The 19,250-nt window shown below is 38.5% G+C and overlaps 2 protein-coding genes across 6 annotated transcripts in view; one reads left to right on the top strand and one right to left on the bottom strand.

Moving 5' to 3' along the window:
• Positions 1–1,942: 1,942 nt before the first annotated feature.
• LOC134342493 (ADP-ribose glycohydrolase OARD1-like) lies at positions 1,943–17,820 on the bottom strand. Of its 5 annotated transcripts, none has more exons than XM_063040693.1 (6): positions 17,750–17,820; positions 7,952–8,015; positions 7,119–7,278; positions 5,143–5,201; positions 4,223–4,335; positions 1,943–2,484 (listed from the first exon to the last, which is right to left on the bottom strand). In XM_063040693.1, the coding sequence occupies exons 2-6, from the start codon at positions 7,985–7,987 to the stop codon at positions 2,382–2,384; spliced, it is 471 nt and encodes a 156-aa protein (XP_062896763.1). In that variant the 5' UTR covers positions 7,988–8,015; positions 17,750–17,820; the 3' UTR covers positions 1,943–2,381. The 5 variants fall into 5 exon arrangements, with proteins under 5 accessions (XP_062896763.1, XP_062896762.1, XP_062896761.1 ...); XM_063040692.1 differs by lacking the exon at positions 17,750–17,820 and adding an exon at positions 17,255–17,686 and having other exon boundaries at positions 7,119–7,272; XM_063040691.1 differs by lacking the exon at positions 17,750–17,820 and adding an exon at positions 17,255–17,685.
• A 307-nt stretch (positions 17,821–18,127) lies between these two features.
• The window catches only part of LOC134342492 (zinc finger CCCH domain-containing protein 6), a 38,248-nt gene continuing 37,125 nt past the window's right edge, over positions 18,128–19,250 (top strand). Inside the window, exon 1 of the mRNA XM_063040690.1 lies at positions 18,128–18,577. Within this exon, the coding sequence (XP_062896760.1) occupies positions 18,483–18,577 (95 nt within the window). The 5' untranslated portion in view covers positions 18,128–18,482. The remainder of the gene's footprint in view (positions 18,578–19,250) is intronic.

Raw genomic sequence — 19,250 nt, 5'->3', positions numbered from 1 at the left:
CCTGTTGCAGAAGGAGACCCAGGTTTTGAATCTTGGTGATTAGTACTGAGGGGATGATGGTATTGAATGCTCAGTTGTAATCAATAAGCAGCAGGCTAATACAAGTTTTACAGGTGTTCAAATCAGAGTGGACAGCCAGTGCAATTGGCCTGTTGTGGCAGTGGGCAAATTGCAAGGGGTCCAGGTCAGGAGTTAATTCTAACCATAACCAACCTCCAAGTCCTTTGTTACAGTTGAGACAGCTCACCCTGCTCTCAGTGTGATTGCTGCCCTTTCGAGCAGGTGGGAACCTCACACTGCAGAGTGGAGGTTGAAGCTAGTTGGTCAGCAGTGGTTTTCAGCATCAGGTAAACCATTGGAGCAATTGGGGAGTGAAGCATCATCACCATTTACACTGTTAGGTTTTGTTTTATAGGAAGTAAAGGTATGCACATCTCTCATGCATCTGATTGTGCCTCGAGCTTGAAGTTGCCTTTTGACCCCCCCCCCCCAATAGCCTTCCATAGGTCATATCTGGACTTCCAGTAGGATGCTCAATTGCTAGGCTTCAATACCACAGATCTAACACTCAGCAGAGCAGGGGGAGAGAGGGGTGGTAAATGCAAGGAAATTCTGTCCATGCTGACTTTTTTGCCCATCTACACTGACCCCATTTGCCTGCATTTGGAGCATATCCTCTCAGACCATGCCACCCTGAAGTGTAGCAACCATTTCAGATTCCACCACCTCCTCTGGCAGTATATTTCAGATGTCAACCAACCTTTGTATTAATCTCAAAGATCCCTTTTACATCTCCTACTTCTCATCTTAAACCTCAGCCCTTTTCTTTTTGCTAACCCTACTGTGGGGAGAAAATGGTTTTGACTACCTGCCCTTTCTAAGCATTTCATAACTTTTTACCTCTCTCAGGTCACTCCTCAGCCTCCTTTACTCCAGGGCAAACAAGTCCAGCCTTTTCCCATAAACAATCTTCCAATTCAGGCAACATCCTGACAAATCTCCTGTACACTCTCCAGCACAACCACAGCCTTAGATCAGACAAGTCATTAATTGCAATCTTCTATGTTTAGAAGAATAGGAATTCTGCAAGTAGGGAAATGACACACCTCAAGGAGGTAAAATAATGTGACAAAAAAAAACTTAAAGACTTAAGGTGCATTGTGTTTGCATGCAATTGAAGCCTGAAGAGGCCAGTCCAATTTACTAGGTGAGCAAATTTGGTTAGCCTCATCATTGCTCGTGACTGGAATTCGTCATGGTGAGCTTCATGGAATCCAAATAGTCGGGTTTCTTGTTGTAGACTCTGTAGAGATTCATTAAAAATAACAAAGCATATTCTTCTTTGGGAGGACTAGAATTCATGATCAGAGTTTATGTTAAACTTGCATAGAACCTTGGTTTGGATACATCTGGGAATAATGTGCACATATTGTACTCTCCATATTACAGCAAGGACAGAGCTAATGCACAAAAGGTTTGCAAGGATGGTGCCAGAAGCAGGAAAACACAGCATCAGCAAAAACTGGCACTCTGGAAAAGACTCAAAGATGATCCAGCAGAGATCTTTAGAATTATGAAGGGATTTTTTTAGGATAGTTCAAGAAGCTTATATTGTGGAGGGTCAAAACATGAGAAAATAAAATGAATACAAAACAGTCCAGTAATGAATCAGAGTGAATTTTCTTTACTTGCAGTGCTGAGAATGTGGTGCATGCTTGAAATAAAAAGCCCTGATAAACTTAACATGGAAAAGTATGAGGAAGGAATGAACCGAAAGCAATGTCAAGGGTGCCAAGTGATAGGATGGGAGAAAATCCATGTTAAACAAATACCAACAAGACATGTTTAGGTAAAATGGCCTGCTTAAGTGAAATAAAACTGAATCTAAATAACAGGAATAAAACTATCACCACAATAATTCCATGGCAACAGCAATTTCAACAAAAAGTTTTAATTCTCAAATTTATACAGTAGGGAACATGTGAACAGGTTCATTGACATTGCAAGTTAGAACTCATGCAAAATCAGTTGCCACATTAATAAGTCTTAGACTGAAGAAAGTTGTTGAATTGCCTCACGCTTCTGATATGAAACTGAACAAAAATGAACTGCCCATCTTTCCCCATATATGACAATCCACTATTGAAATTATGAGGATACACTGCATTGAAATTTGTATTTGAATATGGTGGCTTTGCTAGCATGTTAAAGACACCAGGAAATTTAGACCTGCCAACAGAATCAAAAAAAAATGTAAACCATCAAATAACAGGAATCAAACAGGTACCCAACAAAAATACCTGTCAACATTTTATCCTTACCTGTCCTCGACAACGAGTAAAGATACTAATTATAGTGTTGTACATATAACAAAGTTATTCTCACAAAGAGTACACAGTGATTACAATATTTGTGCTCTTAAAGACTTCTTCAATGATCGCAGAAACTTTGTCCCACTCCAAGTTATCCAGGCCACATCCGATCCTGCAGAGTAAATGGCAAAGCTCTTAACAGACCCAGATACTAAGCTAACAAACAAATTCTACACATGTAATGAAAGGAAAAGCAGTAAGCAAACAATGCCTGCCACCTATTACTGAGCCTCAGAAATATCAGGATAGATGACCACAGAGCTTCTGAAAGATGCATGAGATGCTAGCTGAGAAGTGTAGGAAGATAATTTCACTGCGCAGGGCCAAGTTGCCCACAACTGTGGCCAGTGGTAGAGGAATTAAAGTCAGAACAGCAGGTAGCCCGACTCAACTTTGGATAGGGAAGCTAAGTCAGAGGATAGCAACCAGAAAAATCTTCCCATTTTGCTGAGGGAAATCAATAGAATGAAAAAAAAACCCCTTGAATCTAAATGTATAGAACAAATGAGGACATGATGTTTGTTGTATTACTCACTAAGATTAAAAAAATTGCAGTATACAAATTATATACCATAGGGACATAACATAGATTTAAGTTAACTGATGGATGAAATAGCGAGTTGAGGTAAAAACTGGAGTGGAAGTACGGAACTCACTGGCTGAAAAAGAGGCAGAAACCCTCATCACTTCAGCACTTGAGAAGCAGCAACAGATAGAGCTGGGAAGCAGAATAACTTCAATGGCTTGTTTTTTGCCAAGTAACTTCAATGCCATATTTTTTCCTGATTCTAAGATAACCTTGGAACTTTGGGTCTTAATGGAGTGAAACAAAAAATATTAATATGAAATACTAAAATGTTATGGCACATCTGCCATAACAAAAGACTGATGTGACAAGCAGCTCTTATTAGCTTTAGCTGTTGTTTCATTATATTTAATAATGCATTCATTACATTCATATCTGTGAACAGAACTACATCTTTAAGGAAAATAAGAAATAACAGAACCAAATATCTCTTGGTGGTTTCTCATTTTAAATTTTTATTTCATCTGACTTTCTTTAAGCTACAATGCTCTTAACTAGCTCTCCACTAGTATCACTGCATCATCAGTGCTCAGCCTACATGAGGGCACCTATCAGCTCTCAACATGCTAACCGTTATTTTATAGCAATACTTTTTCATTGCACTCTACATCTTCCTGTGATTGAAACACAGTTAATGGTTCTGAAAAGTTTTTTTAATAGCCGCTGTGTAGTCACTTAAGTTTGTAGAGAGGTGATCTTTCTTTGCTATATTTCTGCATAGTCACATCGTCCTGTGAAATACCCATCTCTAAGTCTAGTAGTGACCCATAGTACTAATGCCTCTAATTCAGTTACTTTTCCCAAACAGTAAGGCTGATCAATACCTCTACCTTATTTCCTGTCAGTCACCTTATGTACCAACACTCCTGCACCTAGAACATAAAATCAATCTACATACAAGCTACCTTTTGTATTTATATTTATTGTTTTTTTTTAAAAAATCACTGTTCTTTATCTTGTTATTTTGTGCTGAATTGGATCCGGAGTAACAACTACTGTTCTCCTTTACACTTGTGTACTGAAAATTACATTAAATAATCTTGAATCTTAATACACCTTTCCCCTTGTCAAAATAACTTTGCAGCTCTATCCTCCATTACCCCCACAACCTGCTGGGTGCTTGTGTTCATAAAACTGGCCTCCAATGTATCCTACTCTCCCAAATCTGTTAGGGTTGAGGCCAGAAAAGACAAAGAAAGACAAACAGACACAACTTAAGGAAACGCAATGCTCAAACTAGCAATAAATGTGACCATCATCTTACTTAGGCATTGAGATCTTCAAAATTCCATTAGCCAAGCAGTGGTCCCTCATGGCCTTGAGGCTTTTCTGTACAGCATCATAAGTAGGCTTATCTGATGCCAGCTTTTTGGTGATCTACAAAAATATTCAATCACAATATCAGTCAAATGTCCATTAACTATCTACATAAGTAATTATGATCAGGAAGTATACAAGTAAAGATTTTCTAGGAATTGTGTCTAAATAAATTGAACCACCTAAGTATATATTAGAATATTAGATACCAAAAACTCACTAGCAAAATTAAGTTAATAGGTATCAAGACAATTCTCATTAAAACATGCAAAACTGTTACAGACTTGATAGATGCAGGGTCACACACCTTGGTCAGCTACCTACACCTAGTGGTCACAGCTTTAAAAAAGCTAGCCATTAAGAAGTGATTTTTTGGTATTCTTTACCCAAGGCCTATAGAGTCTCAGTTAAGGTTAACCAAGAGATAAATTTTAGATATTAATGAAAAGATATGAAACTGAGACAGGGAAGTAACATTGTTGTAAAAGGATTAAATGTGGCCATATTGAATAGCAGGAGAGGCATTACCCATTTCTGTTTCTATTTTTTAAATTAACACTTGAATATCATGTTTGTAATTAGGAGTTGGGCCTTTGAGGATTTCTGTTTAAATCTGGAATTAATCTTAGTTAGTTTAGCAGTAAATTATTTTTAAGAGGAATTACAGAAGAATTTCATCTGCTAAACAAAAATATTGAAGAATCTTTGGCATCTCCAGGTTATTACAACTCAGAAAATAGAATATAAAAAAGGCACACAATGAAAATATCTACATTTCCAAATTATTCTGCAGCTTACCAAAATGCCTAAATAAATTGAGCAAATTAAGATCTCGGTTCACAATTAATAAAAAAAGAGATCGATTACCAGATAGTAGATGCACCTCTGATCTTTCTTTAGCACTGCAACATCCCCAATTTTTTTCTCTGTAAAGAAAGATACCAGTTAAAAACTGTGAATTCAATGACCCAATGCCAAACCAATATGAGTGAAATCATATTATGTGAGCAGATACAAGTTTAACTCCCAAAGGTTTTAATAGTGGGATCCATTTTCAATTTTGTTATAAAATTTTCCAATTTCTGTATTATGATTGTTCCACACAGTGCAGCACAAATTGAGATAGTACAGCTACAAGGAGTTTTAAAGACAATTATTGTGCAGATAAAGTAGTACAAAAGTAAACTGGAAATTTGTATTGAAAGAGAATGTTGGAAATGCTCAGAAGGTCAGGGTGTACAAGTGAAAGCAGATTTAACATTTTCCATGACTCATAAGATATACTTTTAATTGAAATGAAGTTATTTATCTCCATGCATTATACTGGAGTCCTATTTTGTAGTGTGCAATCTTAAGTGAATTAGGAAAATATTTGAAGCTTTCAATCTATCTTAAATGAATTAAGCAGTTAAGAGTCACATATGAAATTCACATTTGGGAATATACATATCCAACAAAAAATGTGTAACACTTATTATAATGGGTCTAAATGAGTCAGTCAAGCTAAGATTTAGCAGAAGTTTCCTTCTATAAGCCTCATGAACAAAATCTGATATACATCTCTGAATGGCCATACTTTCACTTTTACTTTAGATTTATTGTACATTCGGCTTGGTATATTGCGGAGATACCAGAAGTTCTTGTAAATTATTATGGAAGTCAAATGACTCGTAAAGCTATAGAGATTTTCAGCACAAAAACAAGACCCTAGGCTGAACCCGTCCATGCTGACCGACCACAGCCAATCCATATCCCTGTGCTTGGCCCGTATTCGATGAAATCTTACCTCTCCTCATACGTGTCCAAATGTCTTTTAAACCTGTACTTGTACCTACTTCTACCACTTCCTCTAGTTCCATAAACCCTCTATCTCCTGTCCTCAAAATCCTTGTGAATCCTTTTCCCAATCTTTCCAGCTTAATTACATTCTTCCTATAGCTGAGCAATCAGGACAGTATTAGGTAAAAACTCTCCAACTCACTCTCACCTTCTCCAGTGGGTATCTATCCCACTTACCACAACTAATATTAAACTATGATTTTTCCAAAGTAAACAAAACAGTGCAGCAAAGGGCTCAAACCCTTTTTGACCTTCAGAATCTACTTCAAACCTTGTTAGAATTAATGAATCTTGTACTGCCCACTAAACCAATAAGCCCATTTCCTTTTAGTTCAATTGTAAAATTTGATTTATAATGCAACACGTTTTACATAGGAATTAAATTATTCAAATTACTCCTCAGTAACTACTTTCTGCTACAGGTTATCAGAACTCACAATGCTGAAATGAAATCTCAATGGATATCTATCTTTCCAATGTTCATTGAACTATTTTCAGTCATTTAAAAATTTTTTAATTCAAATTCCAGTATTTTGCCTTTCACATTTTTGTTTGCTTTTCAATTTCTGAATGAGGAATTCAAAACTATCCAGGCAATCCCCATTGTAATTTTGGAGAAATTCAATATTATTTTAAAAAACTTCGAGGCAAAAATGTACTATCATTTATCATGTGGTTAAGATAGTTGGGGACTTGTATAGTAGACTAAAACCAGAAAATTTGAGAACCAAATGTAAAAAGATTTTATGTAGATAACGTTACCAATTAGTGATGGGGTAAATAAAATGATGCCAACATTTAACAGGTTAAAAAGGTGTTTCAAAAAGGTAACGAAAGAAACAAAATAAACATGAGATTAGATTGAGAATTAACATGGAGCATCTGAAATATCACTATTCAACTGACTGTAGAAATACGAATTAACCAAGTAGATCTGCGAAAAAAGGGAAAGCCTGTCTATTCCTATGATGAAAGGTCATTTCAAGTAATACCAGTTTTCTTACTCTGATTCTGCAGCTCCTCGACACCTCCATATTTCCACTTGAACCAGACCGCTATCCCTGCCTCCATGTCACAATCTTCACTGATGCAATGTGCCAGTGCATCCTTCTCTGGGCATGAGAACAGATCACCTTGCACATAACAGATCTTAAAGCCCTGTAGCTACCGATGAAAAGACATTGTTACATGTTCAGAGTACTTTAAATTGTTCCTGCTCAATGTCTTACTTTCAGAAGACTACTTTTTGACTGAGACCATTTTGGGGCACAGGGACATAATATTCGACAGCTACAGACACTTACGAGAATATATTAAAAAAAGTTCAACATTTCTTCATTCAAATCCTCCGTTAAAACATTTTTAGAATAGTATGTTCCTTCTTTACTGTGCTTTTATATATTTCAATTCAAAATACTAGCACTTTTTAAAAGCTTAAGATGACTTAGAATGATCAGGCATACACAATTAGTGGCCTTCACAGAGAAAGTACAGATCAGTCAGTTGGGGGGGCGGGGGGCTGACACGATGCATTTGGAATCACATTCTTGCTAGATCAGACGAAGACGCGCAGTTAGTGTAGCAATATTACACCACTAGCAACCCGGGATCAATTCCGCCACTGTCTGTAAGGAGCTTGCACGTTCTCCCCGTGACCGCATGGGTTTCCTTCAGGTGCTCCGGTTTTCTCCCACATTCTAAAGATATACGGGATAGTAGGTTAATTGGTCACATAGGTGTAATTAGGCCAGAAAGGCCTCTTACCATGCTGTATCTTTGAACAAGAAAAAACAAATATGGATCATGCAGTGAATTGGTCAATGGGATCCATACTTACATCACCCTCCAGTGGCTTGTCTGCAGAACTAGCCATTTTTTCTTTTTCTTTCTGTTCGTCTGTCCTTCATTAAAAGGCAAAGTAAATATTTTGTTAACTGATTTATTAATTGTTATTTTCTGTTACATCTCTATAGTGTCATCCTCAACTTCAGTCAGAAGGCAGGTAGATTCAATTAATATGCAAGAGACTTGAACTTAACATCTAAATTGTTACTTTAGTACAGGTATTGTACTGAGGCTGTTCCAAACTCTAAGAGGGAATTGCTTTCAGCTAAAATTCAGAGTTGGAGTTGAGGGTCCATTCATGCTCTTGGTAAGTTAATTTATTTTGAAGATAACCAAGGTGATTCTAGTTTTATTGTTGCTTTACCCCTCAACCAATCTAACAAAAAAAAAATTAGCAACATACATCAAAGTTGCTGGTGAATGCAGCAGGCCAAGCAGCATCTATAGGAAGAGGTGCAGTCGATGTTTCAGGCCGAGACCCTTCGTCAGGATTAACGGCCTGAAACGTCGACTGCACCTCTTCCTATAGATGCTGCTTGGCCTGCTGCGTTCACCAGCAACTTTGATGTATGTTGCTTGAATTTCCAACATCTGCAGAATTCCTGTTGTTTGCGAAAAAAAAATTAGGATAGTGTTGTGGGATCTTTCTGCACACATCTACTACTTGGGTTACCAACTTCTTTTTAATATCCCGAAACCCACTTTTTTATATTTTTGTCTTCTGATCATCCAGAGAAGAAAACTATAGTTCTTACAGATAAAATTTGTTGTTTTTTTTTTTAAAAACTGATCTACTATTTTCCCTTTGTAGAGAGACAGCAATAGTATCTGTTTCGGACACTATGAAAACTTCTGCATGGTAAGATACAACTACGTCATCGTATCAGATTTTAATTTTTTTAAATTTTTATTGTATTTTTTGAAATACTCAACTGTATCAACTGCATTTTCTTCCCAATAGTCTTTCAGAAATTTTAGTTTGATGTATTTTGTTTACTTTGCAATTCTGCTTCTGAACCGTAACCAGCATTGTTGCTTCATTGCTTTCATTCTCCTACCCAGTCAGTCTCCTATGAACAGCACTTTTCTGAAAGCACTGCCATCTGCCCTCACCTTGTATTATATCCAGTAATTGGCTCCCCATCTACAATTTTCTTTATAGCCCTTCTACTCAGTCTTTAAAACTTCTTGCTTATTGCAGCCTATACAAGACTCCAAATGGAAATACAATGGCTGCCCATGAAGCCACACAATCACTTCCACAGTAAGATTGTTCATTGAAACTAATCCTCTGTTACATCTTCAAATAACGACAAACAAATTTTCCATGTTTATTAGTCTTTTCACATCCTACATTATTTTCCAATCTAGAATAAACTGACCAATAAGATTCCTCTCCTTACACCATTTGGATTATGCAGCCTGTTAATTGTCTATTATTACAAAATAAACCAACCACCTTTTTCTGCTGTTTTATTATTCTTGAACTTCCTTTAAGCTCCCTTTGACAGCAGGAATTCTTGCAGCTAAGGGAACCAGAATACCTACAACATTATGGAAGGAAGTTCTGTATCGGATCAGCTCCCCTCCCAGGTGTTTGCCAAAAACAAATGAACAATGTTGGCATTTACTGACCATCTCCAATTACCACTGAACTGAGGCAGCTGTTAAGATGCATTTGGAATCACATTCTGGCTAGATCAGATGAAGGCAGCAAATAAGATCTTCATCAATCATATGGGCTCATATTATCAAGGAACTTGTATATTTTTATTTAATTGCCAGTTTTCCCAATTAAATTCCCTATCTGCTATTGTGGAATTCACAACTGTCTCTTGATCAACAGTCCCAATCTGTGACTGTTATTCCAACAGGAAATTAATCACTTTTCTACTGCTGTTCACACCTACTATTCTACTGTTCCACATCTTGTCTATAGTTTACCTTATAATATACAGTATAAGGCAAGCTATGGACAAGAATCAGCCAATTTAACAGAGGAAAATGATCTACCTGAAGGAGTCCAGAGCACAAAAAAGGATTTGAGACAAGAAAGACATTCTCAAAAGCTCAATCTTTCTTTACTCATACTATAAACAATACTATGGGATAGTCATTAAATAAATTCTGTACTACCAAAGTTAGTGAAATTAAGGACGTTATAATCTATGCTTATGCAAATACTCACTAGGAAGGCAGTAAAGCATAGGTTAACTCAGTCTTCACAATCAGGAAATTCATAGCCAGTTTAGCTTTCAGTGTGCATATTTTATCATAATTATCATTATGCATACAAATGGTTTTTACAGCTGAAGCATTCATTTCTACCACTGTGGGAAAAATGCAAAAGCCTTGAATCACACTGGATGTCAGAGTATTACTGGGAAGCCCAAATGACACCACACAAAGACCAGGGAGCACTGCATAAAGGCTGCTGGACAGCTGCAACAATCACAAGAGTTTAAACCACTCCTTAATGAGCACCATTAATACAAAAGTCAGCAGCCATTCACAGCAATCACAGAGGCTGAATAGCTTTTGAATACCTCTGGTGCTTTAAAAAAAAGACACGCAACAAGGAGAACACAAATACCAATGTTCTTAATCTTAAAGAAAAGCACAATGAACTCCACAAAAGAGAATGGGAACAAATCCACATTCCCATTAGAAGGAAAATCACAAATGCAGCCTTCGAAATATGGCATCGGCAAGTTAGGAGTATGGTGACTCTATAGGGAATGCTAAGGCATTTAAATTCCTTATACAGTAACTACACTAAAATCTTTTCGTGGCTTTAAAACTCTTTACGATGCCTTATGGTTTAGAGCAGGAGGTAAATGGACCTCTTGGTTAATGATAGTGGTTCATGGCGTAAAAAAGGTTAGGAACCCCTGGTTTAGAGTTACTATATAAATGCAAGTTTGCCCTTAATCTCTGCTCAGTAATATTATTAGAGAGGATAATGTTATGACAGTCTGCACCAGAGTCTGCCTTAAGAACATGAACAACAATCAGGTACCAGATTCTTGACAACTCTGGTCTAAAAACATACTGATGAAAGTAAATAGTAATTAGATTAGTTCAACACACACACACACAAAATGCTGGAGGAACTCAGCAGGCCAGACAGTATCTATGGGGGAAAAGTACAGTTGACGCTTTGTGCTGAGACCCTTCAGCAGGTTACCTGCCGAACTTTTTCTCCCCATAGATGCTGCCTGGCTTGCTGCATTCCTCCAGCATTTTGGGTATGTTGCTTGGATTTCCAGCATCTGCAGATTTTCTCGTTTGTAGTTAGATTAGTTCTGCATTTTTAATTTTTCCCTCAATTTTATTTTAAATTACCATCTGATTTTCTAGATTTTGTTTAGTTTTATTACATTTTCACAGCACTTTGTCTTCTGTATTTACACATCTGGTTATCCAGAAGGCTTTCAGAACAGACCCAACAGTAAACAGCAAACTCTTTTCCAGTCTACTTCAGTTTTAGCTCTATATTCCCTTTTTCTGACACAGCAAAATGAGAACAAACCAGACTTGTTTCAGTCTTAACTGAAAGCAAAAAACTTATTGATCACAACCAGATTCCTTAACTTTACTTTCTCCATTACTCCTTCACTATCACTGCTTTACACAATGTTTGTTCACTTCAACAGTTATCTGCCTGTAGCTGGGGGACCAGAATATCCCAGGTGTGGTCTCATTGATGGTTTGTACAGTTATAATATGACATTCCAACTATAGCAATCAATTATTGACTCATGAAGGCAGGCATGCTAAATGTTTTCTTCACCACCCTGTCTGTGTCGCCACTTTCAGGGAATTAAGTACCTGGGTTCTTATAGCTCCCTGTTCCTCTCCAACTCCAGGGCCCTACCATTTACTATGCAAATTCTTCTCTAGTAATACTGACTAGAATGCAACATCCCGCATTTGTTTGGTCAACCAAGATGAGCATACCTCCTCAGCTCAGTGACTTGTTCCACCACACCTTCAGTAAGACAATTTTAATTTCTCCCTCCAGCACCAGATGCTGTACCACTCAATGCTCAGACACCCAGTAAGGGCAAAATGTGACATGGCATGTAATTCTGCAATTACTAACTTATGAGATGAATCTACTCCCACTTACCATCTTAGCTCCCTTCCCCTTTTCTTGCCTGCCCTGAAATTGTGTCAGCCACCTTAAGTACCAAAATCTGACTCCTGGTTTTAGATTTGTGCATCAGATGTAAATTGAAGCATACAATGAAATGCACTGCTTACATTATCAACCAACACACCCAAATATGAGTTGGGTGAGCCCACAAGTGTTTCTACACATTCCAGTGCCAATACAGCATGCCCACATGTTCAGCAAAACAACACAAGCAGCGACAGGACAACAGCGAAACAAGCTCCTTTCACGCACTCGCACACACGAGAACAATTGGGGGGGGGGGGCCCCAAGAGAGCAGATTCTGCTCAAACCTGCACTACAAGTCAACAAAATCAAGACACAATGCCAATTTCCTATCTTATCCTCAGATCCCATCATTCCTCTAATTTACAAAAGCCTATTTTTTTTTAAAAAACCAAAGCATTATTATGGCTATTGATTTATTAACTTTGTCCAGTCATTATCAATTAACGAGAAAAGGAAATAAGAAAATTTCAAGGGTACTGTTGGGTACAGTTCAAATAGAACCAACTCCTCAGGAAGTACATGCCAAAAAGCATTACAACATTGTTCTTTTAAAAACAGTACCAAGCAGGATATAGCAGCACCAATAAATTAAGTTCTGAGTAACAGAATCTGATAATCTACACCATTACAACTATCGCAATGCACAGATATGGTCATAAAACTAATCTTTGGAGCTTTTCATAACTTTCATATTTGTTTGCTGGAAATTATCATCCTTTCACACACAATCTATCCTTCAATATTAATATAAAATCTTAAAGTGAAATCAAGGTTGAGGGAGTATCTAATATCTAAGTAAGTGAATGTCTGTTATCAGGCCTCCACTATATGAGCTGATGTATTAAGCATACAACCAAGGGTAAATCTTTGGCAGCAGGAGAAAATTATCAACACAGAAAAATAAATGTGTTGCCTTTCTATTAATAATTCACTGAACAGAACAGTTGACTTCCTCTATAATGTCTTGAATTCCTAGTTAGAAGAATTAGCAAGGTTGCCAAAAAAAACCAGAGTAACAGGCTCAGTAGCTATGAATTCACAAGACAATCAAGATTAGGAAGCAGTGAGACTTAAAGAAAGCATATCCAACACAGATCCCAGAAAAGTTCATGCATTTTTAAAATCAGCGATTCCAGCTTGAAACAATAGCCTTGCCAAGACTCAAAAGTAAATTTTCAGTTAAAGTGAATAACTGGTTAAAAACCAGAATTATTTGCAGCTATAATGCTCTTGAATAAACTTCTTGTACTTTGATTTCACAACTACATCATGGCCCTTGCACCTTACAGTGCATCTGCACAGCACTATCACCATGTTCTGTATTCTGTTACTGCTTTTCTACTGTACTACTTCAAAGGACTTGTGTTTTCAGTCCATACCAAAATGGAGTAGAATTAGGCCATCAAGTCTTCTCTGCTATTTCATTACAGCCGATTACACTGCCTTCTCCCAGTAACCACTGCTGCTCTTACTAATCATGAACCTCCATGATAAATCTACCCAAATGACACTGCCTCAGCAGCTATCTGCCGCAATGAATTCCAGGTTCACCACCCTCTAGCTAAAGAGGTTCCTCCTGGTCTCTGTTCCAAGGGGATGTTTTTCTATTCTGAGGCTGTGCCCTCACACTCCCCCTCTATATGAAACATCCTCTCCACATCCACTCCATCACAATATTCAATAGGTTTCAATGAGATTCCCCCAACCCGTCCACCACACACATTCTAAACTCAAGTACAGGTCCAGAGTCATCAAACCCTCATGTGTTAACTCTTTCATTCCTGGGATCACTCATGAACTTCCCTAGACCTCCCACCAATCCTTTCTTAGATAAAGGCCCAAAACTGCTCACAATACTCCAAGTGTGGTCTGACAAAAGCCTTATGAAGCAAAGATGTGCTGTTGAGGCTTTATATTCCAACCCTCTTGAAATGAATGTTAATATTGCTTGTTCTCCTTACCACTGACTCAAACTGCACATTGATCTTTAGGAAATCCTGCATGAGGACTCCCAAGTGCCTTTGTACCTCTAATTTCTTAATTTTTGGCCCATTTGGACAGCAGTCTAAATCTTTATTTCTTCTACCAAAGTGCTTGACCATTCACTTCCCTACACTGCCACTTCTTTGCCCATTCTAAGCTGCAACCTCCCTGCTTCTACAACACTACCCACCTGTCCACTTATCTCTGTATCATCCACAAATGTGGCCATAAAGCTATCAATTCTATCAGCTAAATCGCTGATACATAACATAAAAAGAAATGGCCCCAACTTCAACCCCTGCAGAAGGCGACTATTTACCAGCAGCCAATCAGAAAAAGACCCTTTCATTCCTACTTTTTGCTTCCAGCCAGTCAGCCAATATCTTTTCTGTAAATACCATGGGCTCTTATCTTGTTTGGCAGCTTAATCTGCAGCACCTTGTCAAAGGCTTTCTGAAAATCCAAGTAAACAATATCCACTGACTCTTTGTACATATCCTGCCTGTTATTTCTTCCAACAATTCCAAGATTTGTCAGGAGAGGTTTCCCCTGAAGAAAACCATGCTAACTTTGACATGCTATATCACATACCTCCAAGTACCCCGAAACCTCAGCCTTAATATTGGACTCCAACATCTTCCCACCAACTGAAATCAGGCTAATTGGGCTATAATTTCCTGTCCTTTTTTTGCATCCCACACTTCTTAGAGCGGAGTGTAATTTGCAATGAGTTTCTGGAGCCATTCTAGAATCTTGAAAGATCAATACTAATGCCTCCTCAATATCTTCAGCTACCTCTTTCAGAACCCTGGGGTCTAGTCAATCTGGTCCATTATCCACATTTACTTCTACTTTTTATACACCTGAAAAGCTTTTGGTATCTTTTTATATTATTTTTGAAATTATCTTTAGGCCCAACTTGCAAAACCAAGTTTTTCCATAGTATTTCAGTACATGTGACAATAATAAAGCAATGCCAATAATAAGATTGGAGATATTAAACTTGTGTGCAACAAAGAATTAGAAAGACAGCTACCACCACAGTTGAGACTCAAGAGACTGGAAGATCTCCAGTAGTTCAGGCAACATCTGTGAAGGAAATTAACAGCTGACATTCCAGGTCGAGGCCTTCTAGAAGACAGTGGTCAATATTACGTACAAACAGCAGACATAGATTTGTGAAGACTTAATCAGATGAACAATTAGTTCACAGAAAGGTAACAAACAGCATAGATGTGGGGCATTTCATTCACTGAGTCTGTGGTGCAGCTGTGTAAGAGCAGACCAGCTTGTCCAACTCCTCTACCCTTTCTTGTGAGCTCTACTTTTTTGTATTTTAAATACATTGAGTCTGAACACAACTCCATTCCCCAGGCATTTCATTCTGCATTCTATTTTTTTCCCCCAATAAAAAAACAATTAGTCAAAACATTTTCATTCTTACACTTTCTGCCAGGATGCAGTCTGATCTGTTGAGTATTTCCAGCACTTTTTGTTTCACTCCTAACTAACCAGACCTGTTGTTATCCCAGTTTAAGCTCCCCTTTACTAATTGACTGTTTTTACCTTAGGGCAGGGGTTTCCCAACATTTTTTATGCTATGGACCAATACCATTCAGCAAGGGGTTTGTGGACCCCAGTTTGGGAAACCCTGTCTTAGAGTGATCCTTACCTTTTACCTTTAAATCCTAATCTATTTTCTGCTTTTGTTGACATAGTGGATAGAGTAACGAGGGCATTACTCTAATGATAATCAGAATATTTAATATCCACAAAAATATTTAATCAAAATGCAAGCCATTTGGCAATGAAAAAATACCCAATACCACACTGATTGTACTCACACCTTTGATTTAGCTCAGTACTGGCTACTGAATTTTGTTGGCACTTGGAGCATGGTTTGGACAAAGCATCCTTCCTTACAATTTAATAACCAGCACATTTTGCATGTAGTTAGCATTAGTAACTTTGCAAGTGACCTGTCAATCTTAAAAGAAACTCGATTTCTACTTTCAGGAATAGGAGAGCTCATAAGAAAACAAACATTTTTGTATTATAATCTTTACTATAAATCTTGGGAAATTAAGCCAGCAGTGAAGTCTGAGCAAAGTCCCAGAAACACCTTTTTTTTTCGCTTATTGGATCAGAATTAAATGATAGCTATAAAGCCAAGACAACTACATGATTTTGAATGACTGTATAATTTAACATCTACCCAGAAAGGGCATTGAGGTTCTCAAGCAACACGTTCACCATACAAGGAAAATCTGACTGATAAGCTACATTTAAAAAAAAAGCTGTACAAGGAAAATTAAAAATGTTAAACCGTTTACAAGTTTGAGGTTCTTAAAATCTACCCAGAGGGCTTCACGAGGTAAATGAAGTCATGCGGTGGGGCCAGTGAAAGTGAGAATGGGAGACATCTTGAGGGGGGAGGGGTTAACGAAAATGAGCAGTGCTTGTATTTCGGATTATTTTTGTTTAAATTTATAGCTAACAGTCAAGGCATTGCTCAATATACAGCAGGATAACAGCAGTAAATAGTCTAGGGTTCCATTAGAAAGTCAATCTACCGTCCTCTCAACCTACACATTTGTGCGTATGTGTGTTCAGGGGAAAAAGGAAGATGTCGATCGCCATTGTGAAAATCGTGTCTTTGAGTCTTCCTCAAACACATTTGTCCCTCTCTCATCAAGATAATGTGCTTTTTGTTAATGGAATTAAATAATTCGACATGTCCCTTTTATCACTACAAATTCATATTTGCGGGGCGCGGCGGGGGGGGGGTAAATGATTCACAGAACGCGAGAAATATTCTTGGAGTTTGAATCCCGAAATTAACACTATTCCGACAGATTAATTACATTGCGTTAAGTAATTTTACTCTATCCCTCGGTGGAAAGGCCGCGAATTAAATCGCCAGGCCATTTCCTGCCGGCGCCATTTTGTTAGCACAATGACAAAGCGTCACCCGACTTCTGTTCCGCACTCGCATCTTACACTTCGTGCACAATACACACAGCTCGCAATCACCAGCAAACTGCAACTCGATTTTTTTTTAAAAAAGATGAACAACCTAAAAACGCACGAATAAATACACTCAGTGGCCACTTTTATTAGGTACACCTTGGAACCCGGTGTGGTCTCCTGCTGCTGTAGCCCATCCACTTCAGGGTTCGACGTGCTGTGCGTTCAGAGATGCTCCTCTGCACACCACTGTTGTAACGCGAGGTTATTTGAGTTACTGTCGCCTTCCTGTCAGCTTGAACCAGGGTAGCCATTACCCTCTGACCTTTCTCATTAACAAGGCGTTTTCGCCCACAGAACTGCCGCTCGCTGGATGTTTTTTGCTTCTCGCACCATTCCCTGTAAACTCTAGAGACTGTCGTGCGTGAAAATCCCAGGCGATCAGCAGTTTCTGTGATACTCAACCCACCCCGCCTGGCACCAACAATGATTCCACGGTCAAAGGCACTTAGATCACAATTCCTCCCCATTCTGATGTTTAGACTGAACAACAACTGAACATCTTAACTATGTCTGCATGCTTTTAAGCATTGAGTTGCTGCCACATGATTGGCTGATTAGATATTTGCATTAACGAGCAAGGCAGAGGTGTACCTAATAAAGTGGCCACTGCGTATCAGCCGGAGAGGCACTAGCCCCGCCCACGCGCCGCCATCACTCCGGTAAATATCAATCCGCGCGGAGCGGTTTGCGGGCCTATTTTCTTTTCCAGAAGAGTCCTCCGACCTTGCTGTCAACCTAACCTGCTACCGGAACTACTACGTCAGGCGTAGGCGGGGACCTGAGACTGATTGGCATTCCGTCAATCAAGCGCTGGGGTTCACCCCGCGTCCGTGAGTGGTGGTGGGGGTGTCAGTCAAAGGCGGGCGGCCACTAGAAGCGGGCCGAGGGCGGTGCCGGGTGCGTAGTGGGTTAGGTTGAGACTGGGCGCGGGGCTCATTTGTTTCCTCTCTTGTAAAATCGGCAAAGAACCCTGTTTCCGTCGCTGCACTAGAAAGCATCGAGCGCCATGTTTGTGAGGAGTAACCACAGCGTGTGAAAATTTTCCTTTTCTTTTTTTGTTGCTCTCGCCAACCAATATCACCAAGAACAAAACCGACGGAAAAAGAGGGGTATCAAACTCTTTAGAACCAATACGCAAACAGTTTAACCAAATAAGAACTCGCGTAAGGTTGAACGCTCTTGTGTTTTTTTTTGGAAAAAGAAAAAATAACTGTACTCTCATCAAATTTACCGTGAGATTTTTATTTATTTTTTTTATCAGCAGTCACACCAGCAACGTCTCTGTTGAGACTTTCTCCAGTCTTGTACTGTTTGTGTGGGGAAAATGGCTTTTGAAAGCCTATTCTCCAACCCCCCAAACCCAGTTGACAAAAATGATGTTCTAAATATGACAGAATCTGAGCTTGCAGGGAACGAAAGGTCGAGTAACATTCTTATATATCAACAATTCTTAAAAATTAAGTTTTAACATTGCCATTCTCTCGCTCTCGCTCTCTTTCTTTCTCTACCTACTTTAATTTTAACTTTGTTTCCGGGGGAAAAATTAGCTCCTGGGAGGTGAATACTATACAGTTCGTAATTCTCTTTTTTTTAACAGTTTTTTTAAAAATGTATGCTGGGTAGGGCTTTTCTCCTTTTTAAAATAGATATAAACAGTTGTGCATGCTTGGCTTTTTTAAAAATAGATAAAAACAATATTCATTTGTCCATTTTAAAACACCTCATTGTGGTAAGTTTACAAATAAGTGAGTTTTTTTTTCGTTTGAGGGGGGAAGATCATTTTGATTTATTATGTAGTAACGAGATTGAATTGTTTTGTCTATTCTGGGTCGATGAAGCCTTTTCTCGAAGTCGGGGTGGATCCGGTTTCATGTCGTCTCATCGGATTAGAGCCTCCATTTTGGCAGCGAACCTTTATGTAAATCAATGGCGTGACCGACATGTTAAACGTGCAGGCAGCTTGTTGCCACGCTGAAATACCCATGAGCACAGAGAAAAGAAGTTCCTCCCTCCCCCAAAAAACTTAAAATTTCCAAAAGGAAAACAAACACTACTTAAACACGGTTTAATTTGGGGGGGAAACTAAAGCGAT

Source organism: Mobula hypostoma, chromosome 2, assembly GCF_963921235.1.
Source record: "Mobula hypostoma chromosome 2, sMobHyp1.1, whole genome shotgun sequence".
Classification (NCBI taxonomy): domain Eukaryota; kingdom Metazoa; phylum Chordata; class Chondrichthyes; order Myliobatiformes; family Myliobatidae; genus Mobula; species Mobula hypostoma.
This window is presented reverse-complemented; position numbering and strand designations above follow the sequence as displayed.